A 13810-nucleotide genomic window follows, 5' to 3' on the forward strand; every position below is an offset into this window, starting at 1 on the left:
CACCGAGTGCATTTCTCCTTAACCAAAGTCCATGCTATTTAACTGCCCCACACCTACCCTCCTGACGGCCAAGCCCCAGCCTCAACCCCTAAAGGGGGACCCCCAGGGTTCAGAGGCTCCATCCACCCAGGACAAGTTCCTGGGGCCCACCTCCACGCAACTTGTCCAAACTACAGTCAGGGCAAGCTGGAGGAGGCAGGGCAGAGAGCTGTCTGCAGAGAGACTGGGGTTGAGGTGAGGAACGGGGCTAAAATGGGCCTGGGGACCCTGGACTCCTGACAGAGAAGCAGCATCCTCCCTACACCCTGTCTCCAGGAGCCTGCTGCCCCTTGCACCCCAACTCGGTTCCCGAGCTCAGGCCCTAACAAGGAGCCGATTCCCTCACCAGGAGTGGAGTCCTCCCCCAGAGCTCTGATTAGACCAACCACTCACAGCCTCGAAGCATGTCTACAAGGCCCGGGCCTGCGATGAGCTCCTAAGTTCTTCAAAGCCGTACGCCTTGCTCTCAGAATCCACCCAAGGGTTGCCAGGCTAGGCGGGACATGTGATGATGCGCCTGGCCCTTTAATCATCACTGCCCCGAGAGGAAGGGACAGGACAGTTGTCACCTTCATTCTCCCAACGAGTCACCAAGCCCCAGAGAAAACTCAGCAAGAGGGACAGCTGAACTCAAGCCCACAGTGTGGGTCCACTCGGAATCACTGTGTCTGTCCTGACATAGAAATCCTTTCCAGGAAATGCCCATGGTCCCGTGGCTTCAAGTGGAGGGTGGTGGGGTCCAGGCCTATAGGCCTCTCCTGGGAGTAACAGAGCCAAAGGTGGAGATGTTTCTGCTCAAGCAGTGTCTTTATTTTACTGGCTAATTTAAAAACACGCTACTCTGACTTCTATTCTGGAAAAGTTACTGCAGAGCACTTTCTCCCTTTCAGAAAGACCCTGACTTCCCTTTCAACAAAAACCAAGTCGCCAAGGCCAGGAGCTTGCACGAGGACCACAGTCCTTCACAACCTCCAGGGCAGCTCCCTGGGGCCCAGTGGGCCCTCTCCCTGCCCAGGGGAAGGACTGCTCCAAAATGCAGAATGAGCACAGTGTCTAGCCAGACGTCACTGCAACGACGACCTAGGATGCACGAGACGGCGGGGCCTCGGGCATCAGAGAAACTGACCTGCACACTGACCACCTCCTCACCCCTCCCGCCCCCAAAGTGAGACGTGGCCGTGCAGCTCCGTGGGGCCACTGCTCAGTTTGTTAAGGAAAGAGGAGCTACATCCACAGGAGGAAGGTGCCCCGGGAGCCCCTGTCCTGCTGGGAAGTGCTCCAGCACCCAGGTCTACAGGCCTGGTTTCAAAGCTCTCTGCAGTTGCAAAACCCCACGAGATTGTTTAATTTTGCCACTTCCCTCCTGCCCAAGCTGGTGCTTGTGCTGGGGGAGGGCACACCAGGGCACCCTAAAACAAGGACAGGTCACCTCATAACCCACAGCCGTCCTACTGTGAGCCACTTACTTAGACCATATTAAAGCAAACATTCGTCTTTTATGCTGTGTTTCATTACACGTGAGGTACCTAAATTTCACAAAGCAAAGGGCTTCAGCAGTGCAGAAGTGCTGGCGACCCCCAGGAGTGAGCAACTTCTGCAAAGTGCTCTGCATCAAAGCCGCGTACGACTTCATAACTGACCCCCACACTCAGCCTCGGGACAAGTTTGCAGGTTGAACTCCCACCTAAACACCTCCCTCTTCCTCCTCCTTCCCTGCAAACTAGGACTTAGGTTGTGTCAATACAGGAGGGTAAAAAACTGTCACTCAAACCCTCGTTTTTCAGAAAAGCAAATAAAATGAGAAACATAAGGCCCCTCAAGGTAGAGTCCAAGTCACTATTACTTCCAAGCGGAGGAAGGAAGACATTGCACAAGGCTGAGCAGACCCGATGGGCTTTGCTTCTGCTGCACTGTCATTACTCAGGAAGTTACGCGAACACTGGCCACTGTCCTGAACGTGGGCCTCGGAGTCCTAAGGGTCCCGCTAAATGAAGATGAACAAATACCTACTAACCCATCAAACCCAACACAAACATTTAAACTACCTAAAACTACCTGTATTTAACATGAAAACTCAGGGTATGAATTCAAGGTATAAACCACAGGTTTTCAATGAAATCATTTTACATTTACAACGCTTGCCAGAATGACAAAGGCAAACCTAATGTTAACATTTTGCTACGAAATGATGAATAAAGGGTTAACAACCTCAATTTATAAAGAGTGAGTGCAAACCAACAGGAATCTGACACTAGACTAGGAAAATGAGCACAGGGCACGCCATCAATTCAGAGAAACACGTTTTAAAAGGAAAATATTCAACTTCTGTGTCAAGACATAACTAACACAAAACACAACTTAAAATTTTACCTACCAAAGGGAGCAAGTTTTCTGGGCTTTTAAACTGAATTTCAAACTGAACGCCGTTACAATGAGTTCTCTGCTACAACCCGATGAAACCACACACCGGCACAATTGTTCTCAAAGACAGTGCGCGTCTGCGTCCACACAGTTCCACGCCCGAGGACTTACCCCTGGACGCCATCGCAGTCGGCACAAGGTTGAGAAGAGCTGGCCAGAGAGCATGAGAACCCCCAGCGCTGGAGACGGGGGACCTAGGGCGCGTCCATACGGTGGGACGCCATTTGTCAAACCAGTGGGCATTCGGCCCTTCCTGGGGAATCTCAGGCAACCTGCACGGCTGCACTCCCGGGAGCTCGGTCAAGTGCTGTGGGACGCTCGCCATGTGCATTCCTAAACGCCTCCCTGCTTTGCTTCACCTGTTATTAAAACCCTGGAAAACCTGAGACAACCTAGAAGGCTGCGTGTGATGTCTTTAAACGACACACCGACATCACATGTCAGCTTAGGCAAGACTCTCAAACACATGGGCTAAGAAAGGGCTTTCACTCTAAAGCAAGGACTGGGGAGTGAATAAATACTTGAATTTAAAATGACGTGTTGGGGGGCGCCTGGGTGGCACAGCAGTTAGGCGTCTGCCTTCAGCTCAGGGCGTGATCCCGGCGTTATGGGATCGAGTCCCACATCAGGCTCCTCCACTATGAACCTGCTTCTTCCTCTCCCACTCCCCCTGCTTGTGTTCCCTCTCTCGCTGGCTGTCTCTATCTCTGTCAGATAAATAAATAAAAAATCTTAAAAAAATAAAATAAAATAAAATAAAATAAAATAAAATAAAATAAAATAAAATAAAATGACGTGTTGAGGTTTGTATCCATTTTGATTTTTCAACAACCGACCATCTACAACTCCCCAACGTGCCGAATAAACGTACAGCTGCTAAACCCACGCTGGACCACATCTGGGACGGGCAGCACACACGCCCTCTCGCGTGTCACACGACACTAAGTCGGAAGGTGTCTGGGGGTCCCACCTCTCGTTCGGCCAGTGCCGACACCCCACAGCCCAGACAATACGCCCTCAGCAAGCACCTGCTGGGTGACCCCTCCCTGCCCACAGACAGTGCGAAGTTCAACGCAGGAGAAGCCAGGTATGGATTCCGAATGAGAATTTCCTAACTGTTCTACGCTGAAAAGTAATAAGGTGTTTTAAACATTTAAAGGGAAGAGCTTTTCAGAAAGGTGGCTCTGTGCTCTGGGAGGAAAGTGTCCCCTAGAAGTCACACCATCAGCCACGGTGTGCAGAAACACCACAGGCCCATTGCCCAATGGTCCGAGACAAACCAAAAGCACGGAACTGATTCTAGGAGAAGGACAGCCTTTTATCTTTCGAGTTTTATACCAGGAATTCATTCGTCCAACACTGTTTGACACCGAGATGCTCCGGGTTGACATTCTCAATTGAGCTGCAGATTTCTGCTTGGGACCCCATCCCAGAGTTTCCCCAGTGCATCCCACACAGAAAAACGTGAATTCTGAACCATGAGAAGCCCGGGTAAGAGCAAGCCCACCACCACAGCCCTCCTCACTTGGTAACCTGCGTGCGAGCCACCGACGCCCCTCTCCACGTCCAACGTGACGTCTCTGCGGCACAAGTTAGCATCGGATCCCACCACTCACTCCGGCCGAGACCGAAGGAAACCGCATGCCACTGCTTTACCGCGTTTACTTCTTCAGCCCTCATTTCGCCATCGAGGTCTGGGTCTGAAAAATGATACTCAGTACGTGTATTTTTAGATAAGCTCATTAGTCTCCTAGTGGTATTAAAGCAGGCCTCATTATATCAGCCCTCCAAAGCTTAGATGGGGTGCATTCTTCCTTGGTCTCCAGCTCTCGATAACACCATTCAGAGAATTTTCCATAAACTCACAGAACACAAAGTGGAGTCCCAGACCCGCTTTCAAGCCAGAGGCCATACACGCTGCACAAGGACTTACAGACCACCTCCTCCAGCAGGAGCTGCCGCGGCACTGCCCTCAACCGTGGACCAGGCTCCCCGCAGGCAGGCCGGCCTTCTGGCTCCCACGCCTGCAGCCTGCAGGGGCAGGGAAGGCCCCAGGAAGGGCCACGGCCGCCTAGTGACATCCCCCCGCAAAAGCATCTCTGTAATTTTACAGCCAGCCAGCTACCTCCCTGTTCTTTACAAACCTTCACAGCACTAGACGAGGACAAGAACACAGACTTCCCACCGGGGCTCACGAGGGGCTCGGGCGTGGGCTCTGCTTGTGACCTTGACGAAATCCGCAAAGCCCTGTGGGGCCGCACTGCGCGCGCACGCGCGCACACACACACGTGCACACACACACAGCAATGCACACAGCTCGCATGTGGGCACACTATCACGTCAGATGCCTTCCCCTTCCTACTTCACCCAAGGGCAATTTCTAACACAATGAGCACATTTAAGCAATTACAATTTCTGTATTTTCTCTGAGGTCGACGTTTACCTCTGGGGCCCTTCTCAGTGCTGAAAATGTGACTGTCTTCTCAGCCTGGCGAACCTCCCCAGTCGTGATCTATGTCCACGGGAGCCTCGATTGGCACAAAACCAAAATCACAGATCCCTAGCTTCATTAATCAGTACATAATCTCCATTTTTCACCTCCGAGGGTGATGAGACCCCATGACAGAGGGACAGGTCCATGGCTGTACCCACAAGGTCCGAGGGTGGCAACTGAAATGTCACCGTGTGCCTTGCCCAGCTGAGACGCTCTCCACAGGACTGTAGAAACACTGGCCACGGTGCTCAACTAAGGAGGGCCCCAAGCTTCCAGCTGAGCATGGAGAGGCAGCCCGCACGCGGCCAGAGGGTCCCATGTGGGCGCTGGTGGGAGGCCCTGAGGCAGTTCTCTGCTGGCTGCACTGACCCCCAGGTGTTGGCTTCCAAAAGTGTTCCAGACTGCAGGAGGGACTGCTGGAACTGTGTGGCCTGTCTCTACAGCCAGAGAACTCCCGCCCCAGATACCAGTACCTGCCGATATTCTTATATTAAATTCCGGAAGTGAACCCCAAAACTGCTGCTCAGGGTCGGCCACTTCTGGGAATGACGGAGGTGGGGTCTCGGTCACTTTCACATTGTGCTTTGTGCCACCTGAGCTTTCTCCCCTCCACGCCAGGTATGAATACGGAATTTGGATTTTTACCATTTGAATTTTTCATCGCCAGCTTACACCAACATACTTTCAGTAAAAGAATGTCGAAGGCCTATGGCCCACTCAGCCCCCGCTGCCCAGCCAGCTTCCTAGAGACAGGCACCCGCAGGCCTCCATCCTGACACGCTGCCCCAGGCCACATGGCCGTCTGTGTCAGGCCGGAGTAAAGACAGAGAAGCAGGAGGGCACAGGGTCCTGCCCCCAGGACACCTGACGGCAGCCCACTCGCTCCTGTCACGCACACCTCCAGGTGAAGACACACGCCTGCAAAATGCAACGCTTGCAACAAATCACCAAGGAATCAGGCTTATTTTCACACGTTGCTAGAAAATGCAAGGGTTTTTTCAAGCAAAGGAATTACAGTGTTTTGTCTAGATACCCTTTTTAAAAACACAGAAATATTTATTTGTGTTCTAGAAACAGAAAACACGAGGTGCAGTGAGCGCCAGAGCAGCTGGGCTCTCGGTCTAGCCTCTTGCAGGCCCCACACACCCACCTCCACACTCTTCCTGTCCCCCCATTCCTGTGAAAACAGCACTGCTTCCTCGGGGGCCTCCACCCCCAGCCACCCCAGCCCTGCCTTCCCATACCTCCGGGTTCCCCCCCATGCCCTCCTGCCCCTGGGGCAAACCCCATTTCTCCATCCACCCTCTACCCCCCAACCCCTGGTCCCTCCACGTCCCAGCCTCCCCATTACCCCTGCCCCCCCTCCAGCTCCCTGCTCCAGGGCCCCCTCATACCGTGCAGCCCCTCCATGCCCCGGCTCCCCTCCTGCCCCAACACCCCCACTGCTCTAGGCCCCCCCAGCCCCTGCAAGCTTCATGGGAGAAGGCAAATGGTACACCTTGCTCTCTCTGCCAGGCACGGGCACTCGTCAAACAGCAGATGATGGACAGGATGGACACATGAACAAAACAGGCAGGTCGCCCTCGACTCGGGCATTTCCCCCTCGTCCCCACATGCTGAGAACTGAGGTAGACACCGCACACAGGAGCCAAGGGCCTGGCTCGTGTCAATTCTAAACTGAGACACGCCCACCACAGGATGAGTGAAAAGATACAGGTCTTCCCGGAAGATGACATCAGGCCCCTCCACCAGAGACACAGTTCGGGGGGTTAGCCTACGACAGTGGTCTGCGTGCCTAGATGCCCGCCAGGGCCAGTGTGGCCCACAGATAACCGGTCAGGATGGCCAACACGGCCCCGAGCCTGCTGCCCCTCCCTAGGCCCCCTCCAGCTGGCGCCCCTCTCCTTCAAGGGGTGGCTCCTACCCTTTAAAACCTGCCCATGCCCCACCACTCCATCACCCCTCAGTCAACGCGCTCAACTGTCTAGCGTTCCCAAAACCTGCCATGCCATTTTCCTGTACTCTCTTCGCTAAAATCTGCCTGGCTGACCCTTACCTGTCCCCTAAATTTGTCCTCTTTCACTGTGACCCCCAGCACCCAACTCCAGCCCCCTCCAGCCCTCCACAGAGACCCTGGAGCTCTGTAAAGCTGGGGTCCCAGCCCACCCCCTGTGCTCTGATCTTACGTTAGCTCAAACTGCAGCGCTACTGCCTCAATTAACCCTTGCTGCTTCCAACACCGGCTGCCGGAGTCACCGCCCCAGACTCAGATGTCACACCCCTACTTCAAAACAGCAAGGCAGCTAGAGAAATAGCCGAACGCCTTCCTGGGGACCACACAGCCCATCCCAGCCCATCCACCAGCCCTGGTGACACCTGGTTCCAGCCACACCCGACGTCCCCAGCTCTCAGGACATGAAGGCACTCACCTCTGCTTCTCCTCAGGCTGCCTATCAGCCTCCACTACCCCACTCTACCCTCCAGAGGGTCACCCACCGTCAGCTCCAGGGACACCCAGCCAGGGGGAGCCCGAGGCTGCCCTGCACTTTGCGGAGGCTGCTTCTGTGGAGCTGCCCATTGCAGGAGATGGCAGAGGCCACGATGGGCTCCAAGAGGGCCTCCCGACACGCAGTCATTCAGCCTCCGAACACAGTAAAGTCAACAAACGTGGCTCGCTGGAGCACACAGGCTCCCTGAGACCCCTCCTTTGCTACTGCGCACACACCACCTGTCGGGCAGCTCTGGGGGGTAAACACCAGGGAACCGGGCATGGCCATCCACAAACGCACCTGGAGGTGATAACCGCAAGCTGACATAGCGCGCAGAGGCGACTTCAGCTTACACCACACCACGCAGGTGCGAGCGCGGATTCTCACTCTCTGCCACACTAAGCCCCGCGCTGCAGGGCGGGAGCCTAACAGCGGTGCGTGCCCAGAGGCGACCGAGCGCGGCATGCCTTCAGCGAGGCTGCGGTCCGGCACATGCCGCGCTCTGGGCCGGGTCTCCAGCTCTGCGCAACAACTACTGGGCGGCCGGCTGCACTGACCCCCACAGGGCGCAGCAAAGCACACGGCCCGGGGAACACACTGCTGCGAGACCTAAAGGCCTGTTTCCTGGAACAAAGTTTAAAAAAGTATTCAACGTATTCTATAGTTTCATGACAAACACGGAAAAAGCTAAAGTAGGATTTTTCACATTTCATTAGTCACCAAATTTCATTTTTCTGAGGCAAAAAAAAAAAAAAAAAAACCACCCCACAACAACGTAGCCAAAGCAAGTGCTTAGGCCTGCCGTCCACACGCAGGTGCTCGGGGTCCCTGCGCGCATGACCGGCCGCAGCCGCAGCGCTTGGCCTCACTTAACCCAAATATCCAGAACGGGAGGGCGACCCAGCCTGCAGGACGGGCGGCGCGGGCACCCGCGGGCCCCCCGCGCACCGCCGCGGCCGAGCCACGGACGGAGAGCGAGGACGTGTCCGCGGACGGAGCAGATATACTTACATCTTTTGCCATGTTACCAGATCCGTGAAATCGATGCTATAAGGTTCACCCTCCAGAGAAGAAAACTGATTTTTCTGGTAAGAAAGACGGAAAGACAAGAAATGAGTAAGAATGAAAACCCCGGCGGCCCCGGCACCCCCCTCCCCCGGAGCGGCCCTCCCTCCTCTCCAGACCCGCGGCCCGGCCTGGGGGCAGCTGCCCACCGGCGCCCGCCCCCCGCCCCCGACAGCGGGTACAGCCCACCGGCCCACACAAAGACCCGGCCGCCTGCAGCCACCCGCGGCCACCGTGACAGGTGGGCTTCCGGCCCGGCGGGCCTGTCACCCGGCCTCCGCCGCCGCCGCGCGCGCGCCTCCCGCGCCGGAACCGGCAGTCAGGTCAGCGCCGCCCCCACCCCGCGCGGCGCCAGCGGGGGCCCCCAGAACCCCGCGCTCGGGCCGACCCCGGCGCCCCGGCCCCCCGGCGCGAGCGCCGCTGCTCCGCGGGAGCCCCGCCCGCAGGGCCCCCGCGCGCCCTGGGCCCCGGCGCCCGGGACCCGCCCGCGACCCCGCCGGGCCGGGCCACCCGGGCGCCCCCGACGGCGGCGAGGACGCGGGGGGCCCGGGGCCCAGGGCGCGGGAGCCGCGGAGCCGGCGCGCACACGCGGCGGGACCGGGGCGGGCGCCCGCGCGTCCGCGCCCCCCGCGGGACCCCGGCCCGCCGCACCTGGCTCGCTCCGGCGCGCGGGCACGGGCGGGGTCCCGGCGGCGCGCTCGGCCCCGGGGTCCCTGCCCTGCGAGGCGCCGGCGCGCGGGGCTCACCCTGCGAGCGGGCGTCGGGCGGCGTGACGTGCGCGGCGCGGCGACGTGACGTGGGCGGCGGGCCGGCTCCCGCAGCGCGCCTGCGCGCCTTTTCGCGCCTTCGCCTCCCTCCTCCTCCTCCCGCCGGTGCGGCCCGCGCGCTCCGAGGGGGATGGGCTGCGCGCGCGCGGGTGCGGGTGCATGTGCGCGTGCGCGCCGGGCGGGGACAGAGACGAAAAAGTCTGGTGCCGAGAAGCCGTGGTGCGCGCGCACTTGGAGAGGGCCCGGAGGTGTGCGCATACCTGGAAAGGAGCCGCAGGTGTGCAACGTGCCAATGTGCGCGCACACTTGGAGAAGGGCAGGCGGTGTGTACGTGTTGGTGTGTGTGCGCGCACTCGGAGAGGGACCGGAGGTGTGCGCGCACCTGGAGAAGGGCCGGGAGTGTGCTTGTGCTGCCGGGAGAGGGGCCAGGTGTGTGCAGAGGTGCAGAGGGGGGCAAGTGTGTGTGCACGGATGTATGCAAGGGAGAGAGGAGGCCAGGTGTGTGCATGTGCACATGAGTGTATTTCTGGGTGTGTGTTCATGCAGGCGGAAGGAGGGTAGATCTCGCGCGCACAGGCGCTTATGCGGAGAGGGGGTTGGGGGTGCGCACAGGCAGGCGTGGTATCTTTGGAGGAGAGGGCAGAGGTGTGTGCGCGCTTGGATAGAGGCCAGCTGCATGCATGTGTGGCTGTACACACGGAGGAAGAAAGGCCGGTGTGTGCACACGTGGAGAAGACGTGATGAGTGTATGTGCACATGTGTCCAAGTGTACTTGTGGAAGAGAAGGGCAGGCTGGGTTTGTTTAGTGTGCATATGTGCCCGTGTGCAAGTGTAGGTGCACGGGGAAGATAGCGTGTGCGTGCACACAGTGCAGCAGGCCCTGTGCACCTGCAGGGCGAGCGGTCTCCATGCCTAAACCCAGCCTACACCCGATTCCCGCATCCTGGTGTGGTGCTCAGGAGGGAAATCAGGCAGCCTGTTTGCTCCCCCAGCACCAGGTAGGCCCGGTGGACCCTGAGCCCTGGAGACTGGTCCTCCTTGGAGCCCACCACCTGCAGGGCGGCATTGCCCACCCCACCCGATATCCCCCCACCCCCCAGGCTAGAGACCCAGCAGAGGCCGGGCTCCAGTCCAAAGTTCAGGGCTGCATGGCTCTGTGCAGTGAGGAGCAGAGCAAAAGCCTCTCTCCACTGTGGGGGCAGCTGCTATTCCATTACACCCCAACACGTTTCATGTCCACTCCTGCTTCCCTGCCAACAGGCCGCTTCTGCTAACACTGGGCGCAGCACTGGTTTCTTGAAGACAGCAGAAATATGCACCTTCTTTGTGCAGATTAGCACAGATGGGCACCAAAGATAGGTGGATGGTGAGGGTGATGGGGCAGAGGCAAAGTCCTGCATATTCCTGCCTGCAGAATGGTCTTAATTCTCTGCTGGTGCAGTTTATACCGCTCTTGGCCCCTTAGCAGGTCCCCCGGGGTGTCGGAACCTGCAGCCTCCATGTTGTCCCTCTAGGGTCATGTGTCCTAGCTCCCTTTTTCTTGCACAGTATCTCTTTATTTTTGACTGTATTTGAACATGCGCCCCCCAGGCAGCAGCTGGATGCTCCACTCCGAGCCCTCAGACCCAAGTACACAGGACAGCAAGCTTCTCAGTAAGAGCCGGGGGCTCAGGAAGAAAGGGGATCGGAGTACAGAATCTTAAACCTCTCCCCGCGAACTCAAGATTCCAGTAATTCAACAACATTCCCACGGGATAACGACCCCTAATATTCTCCGTAATGTCTGCACAGAAATCACTGTAGTGAAATACGCCGATCTCGCAAGAGCTACCACAGCAGGGACCGCTCAAGAGGCTCTGGTTTACTTGGGAAAAGGGCAAAAAGTTGGTTGGGGTTTTTATTTTTTGACTCCATAGTCAAATATACCACAGAACCCCCATTTCTGTGTTAAAAGGTATCAGAATTTCTAAAAGTTTTGGTTGAAGATCCAAATATTTTCGGCCGCTGCCCTGCCTTGAAGTCTCTAGACTGGATCACAGACATGCAACCTTCTTGAAGAGTAATGAGCCTGCAGGTGCCTGCGTCCACCTGACCCTCCAGTATCCACTCTGTCTGCAGCATGGGCTCGGGAAGCATGACTTTTGGTGATGCTTTCGTTCGGGTGTTGACCTGTCCCCATCTCCGTGGCTGGCATTCAATCCTGTGTCATCATCCACGGTACTGTTCTGTGTTGATTAGAATAAAGTGATCAGACCCTTCCCGGGGAAAGTCCGCATCTCCCAAAAGCTCCCTCTTTCTTTGTTGGCCTGCTCTGTTGAGTCTCAGGGGGTCCCCCAACATCATCACCCCATTAAACTGTCCTTTAAAGAGAACGTGTTCTAATCCCTTGAAAATTGAAATTCTAAGTGTGTGTTAAATATCCGATTTGGTTCCCTCCTTGACGACACTGGTCCTGTCCAGCCTTTCTTTTTTCCACCTTCTTGGGTCATAATATGGTGACATCAAGATGTGGGAAGACAGGGATGAGGACAGGGGCTTGTGGAAGTTATATAGGGGAATGTTCCTAATGTGGACAAGGGACATTTTCTCATTCTTTGCTAAAATATACAGCCATTTTTGGAAAACTTTGTCCTGCTTATGTGTGGGTATCATAAAATATCAGTAAATCAGTATGTTTGCTCAACCTCAGGATAAATCCTCTAGCCCTCTCCAGGGAGGTCACCGCTTCAAGCCCCATTGACAGAGAAATTCTGCAGTCCCCACCCCACCACCGAGACACGTGGAGATATCCTTACTCTTCCTTACGTCATGATTCATTTTGAACATTTCTGGTCAAATTTCTTGGGAAGAGGCCAGTCCTGGCCCGTCTTGTGTATTAGGCTCCCAGCATTTACTCGCATCTTAAAAGACTTGCATGATCATTTGCAGGCTGAAGCCGTGGTCCTTTGGGAAGTACTTCTCAGGTCTGACAAATTCTGGACTGTGGCACCCAGTTCACTCAAGCTGACCTCACCAGCCTGTTTACTGTTCAGACCCTCTTCACTTCCCTTTGCCTGCAGTGCTCTCTGGCTTCTGCGATGCAAGAAATCGTCCCGGTCTTGGCCATTTAACCCCACAGCCCTTCTAAAGGGCTCTCCTGGGAGGCCACACTGCCCTAGCTGGGATGGCAACAAGATTATTTTCTACAGAACCCTACAGTGTGAGGCGGAAATACCCACGTTGTCCTTACATCATGTCCTTCCGCCATAGAATCCGGTTCTGTCACGGGGAGGGAGAGCAGCCCCGGAGCCTACAGCAGGTGTTGGGGACTTGACTTTACGTACAACCGAACGCTTTGGTCATTTCTCCACTACCTGTCTGCTGATCTTACAGATTTGGGGAGGGGCCTTACAGCCCACCTGCTACAGTGAAGCTGACACGAAGGGAAGTCAAATGGCCTCGGATAAGTCATCTCAGCCTCTCCGATGCTCAGATTCCTTTAGCTGAGAAATAGATAGCAATAGAGTTCTTTGGTAAGAAGACAAACCACACTTTCGTAAGTTTTGCCTTTCCTGCATTCCTCCCCAAACTCTGAGTGCTGATATTGTACAGATGAATAAGATAGAGGATTGCTAAAATAGGACGGCAGATTTGCAGTCAGTCGGCTCAGCAGCAACACGCAGGGGCCAGGGAAGCTGGGCTTGCCCCCTCGACCTGGCTGGGGCAGCGGCACCAACATGCAAACTGTGCCTCGGAGACCAGAATGGTTTAAACCGGTCCAAATGCGATTACCGTTCTGGAGCACACCACTGTGGACTGAAGCCTGGGCATGGGCAGGCTTCCTCCACTGCTCTAGCTTCTGGTAGTGGTGACATTTCCCCAGGGGGCGAGGAGTGGGGGAGGGTGGCACCTGCCTCCTGCCAATAGTTAACGAGAGCAGATTTCTTAAACGTAAGGGGTTCCTTCAGACACCAGCTTCCAAAATGCAAGTGTTGGCTACAGAGAGCGTTACTAGAACATGCTGAGGATGCATAGGGGCAGGGAAGAGCAGGGGTCAGACCCAGGAGCCCACATCCAGGCTGTTGGGCCAGGACAAGGAAGAGGCTGGTGTGGGCGGGTGTGGGGCAGCTGGGGCAGGAGGACTGGACACAGGGCAGTTTTGGGAAAGGTTTCTGGCAGTGGCACTCCAGGCCGGGCAGCAGAAAGCAAGACATCGATAGGCCACTTCGAGAGTGCATTCTTCCTCTCCACACTCCCTAAAACCTCCAGCACAGCACACACCGAGTCTTTCTCCAGTCTAGGTTTGCCGTCCTATAACCAGGCTACAGATTCCTTTGGGGAAAACCATTTAAATTCCTGGCTTTGGGGCACCTGGGGGGCTTAGGCAGTGAAGCATCTGCCTTTGGTTCAGGTCACGGTCCCAGGGTCCTGGGATCGAGTTCCGCATTGGGCTCCCTGCTCAGCGGGGAGTCTGCTTGTTCCTCTCCCTCTGCCTCCCACTCCCCCTGCTTGTGCTCTCTCTCTCTCTCTCTTGCTCTATCTCAAATAAATAAATA

The 13810-nt window shown here is 56.2% G+C and overlaps 1 protein-coding gene across 2 annotated transcripts in view; it reads right to left on the reverse strand.

Annotated features, from left to right (window-relative positions):
• Positions 1-9331, reverse strand: part of TFDP1 (transcription factor Dp-1) — a 43017-nt gene extending 33686 nt beyond the window's left edge. The window contains exons 1-2 of one of the 2 annotated variants that reach the window (XM_045772985.2): positions 9255-9331; positions 8455-8528 (exon numbers count right to left, since the gene is read on the reverse strand). In XM_045772985.2, the coding sequence (XP_045628941.1) occupies positions 8455-8466 (12 nt within the window). In that variant the 5' untranslated portion in view covers positions 8467-8528; positions 9255-9331. Of the gene's footprint in view, positions 1-8454; positions 8529-9159 lie in introns of both variants that reach the window. The other variant, XM_045772984.2, reaches the window with a different exon arrangement.
• Between the last annotated feature and the right edge of the window lie 4479 nt (positions 9332-13810).

This window comes from Ursus americanus, chromosome 10, assembly GCF_024610735.1.
Source record: "Ursus americanus isolate L20-20 chromosome 10, mUrsAme1.1.p, whole genome shotgun sequence".
Lineage (NCBI taxonomy): Eukaryota > Metazoa > Chordata > Mammalia > Carnivora > Ursidae > Ursus > Ursus americanus.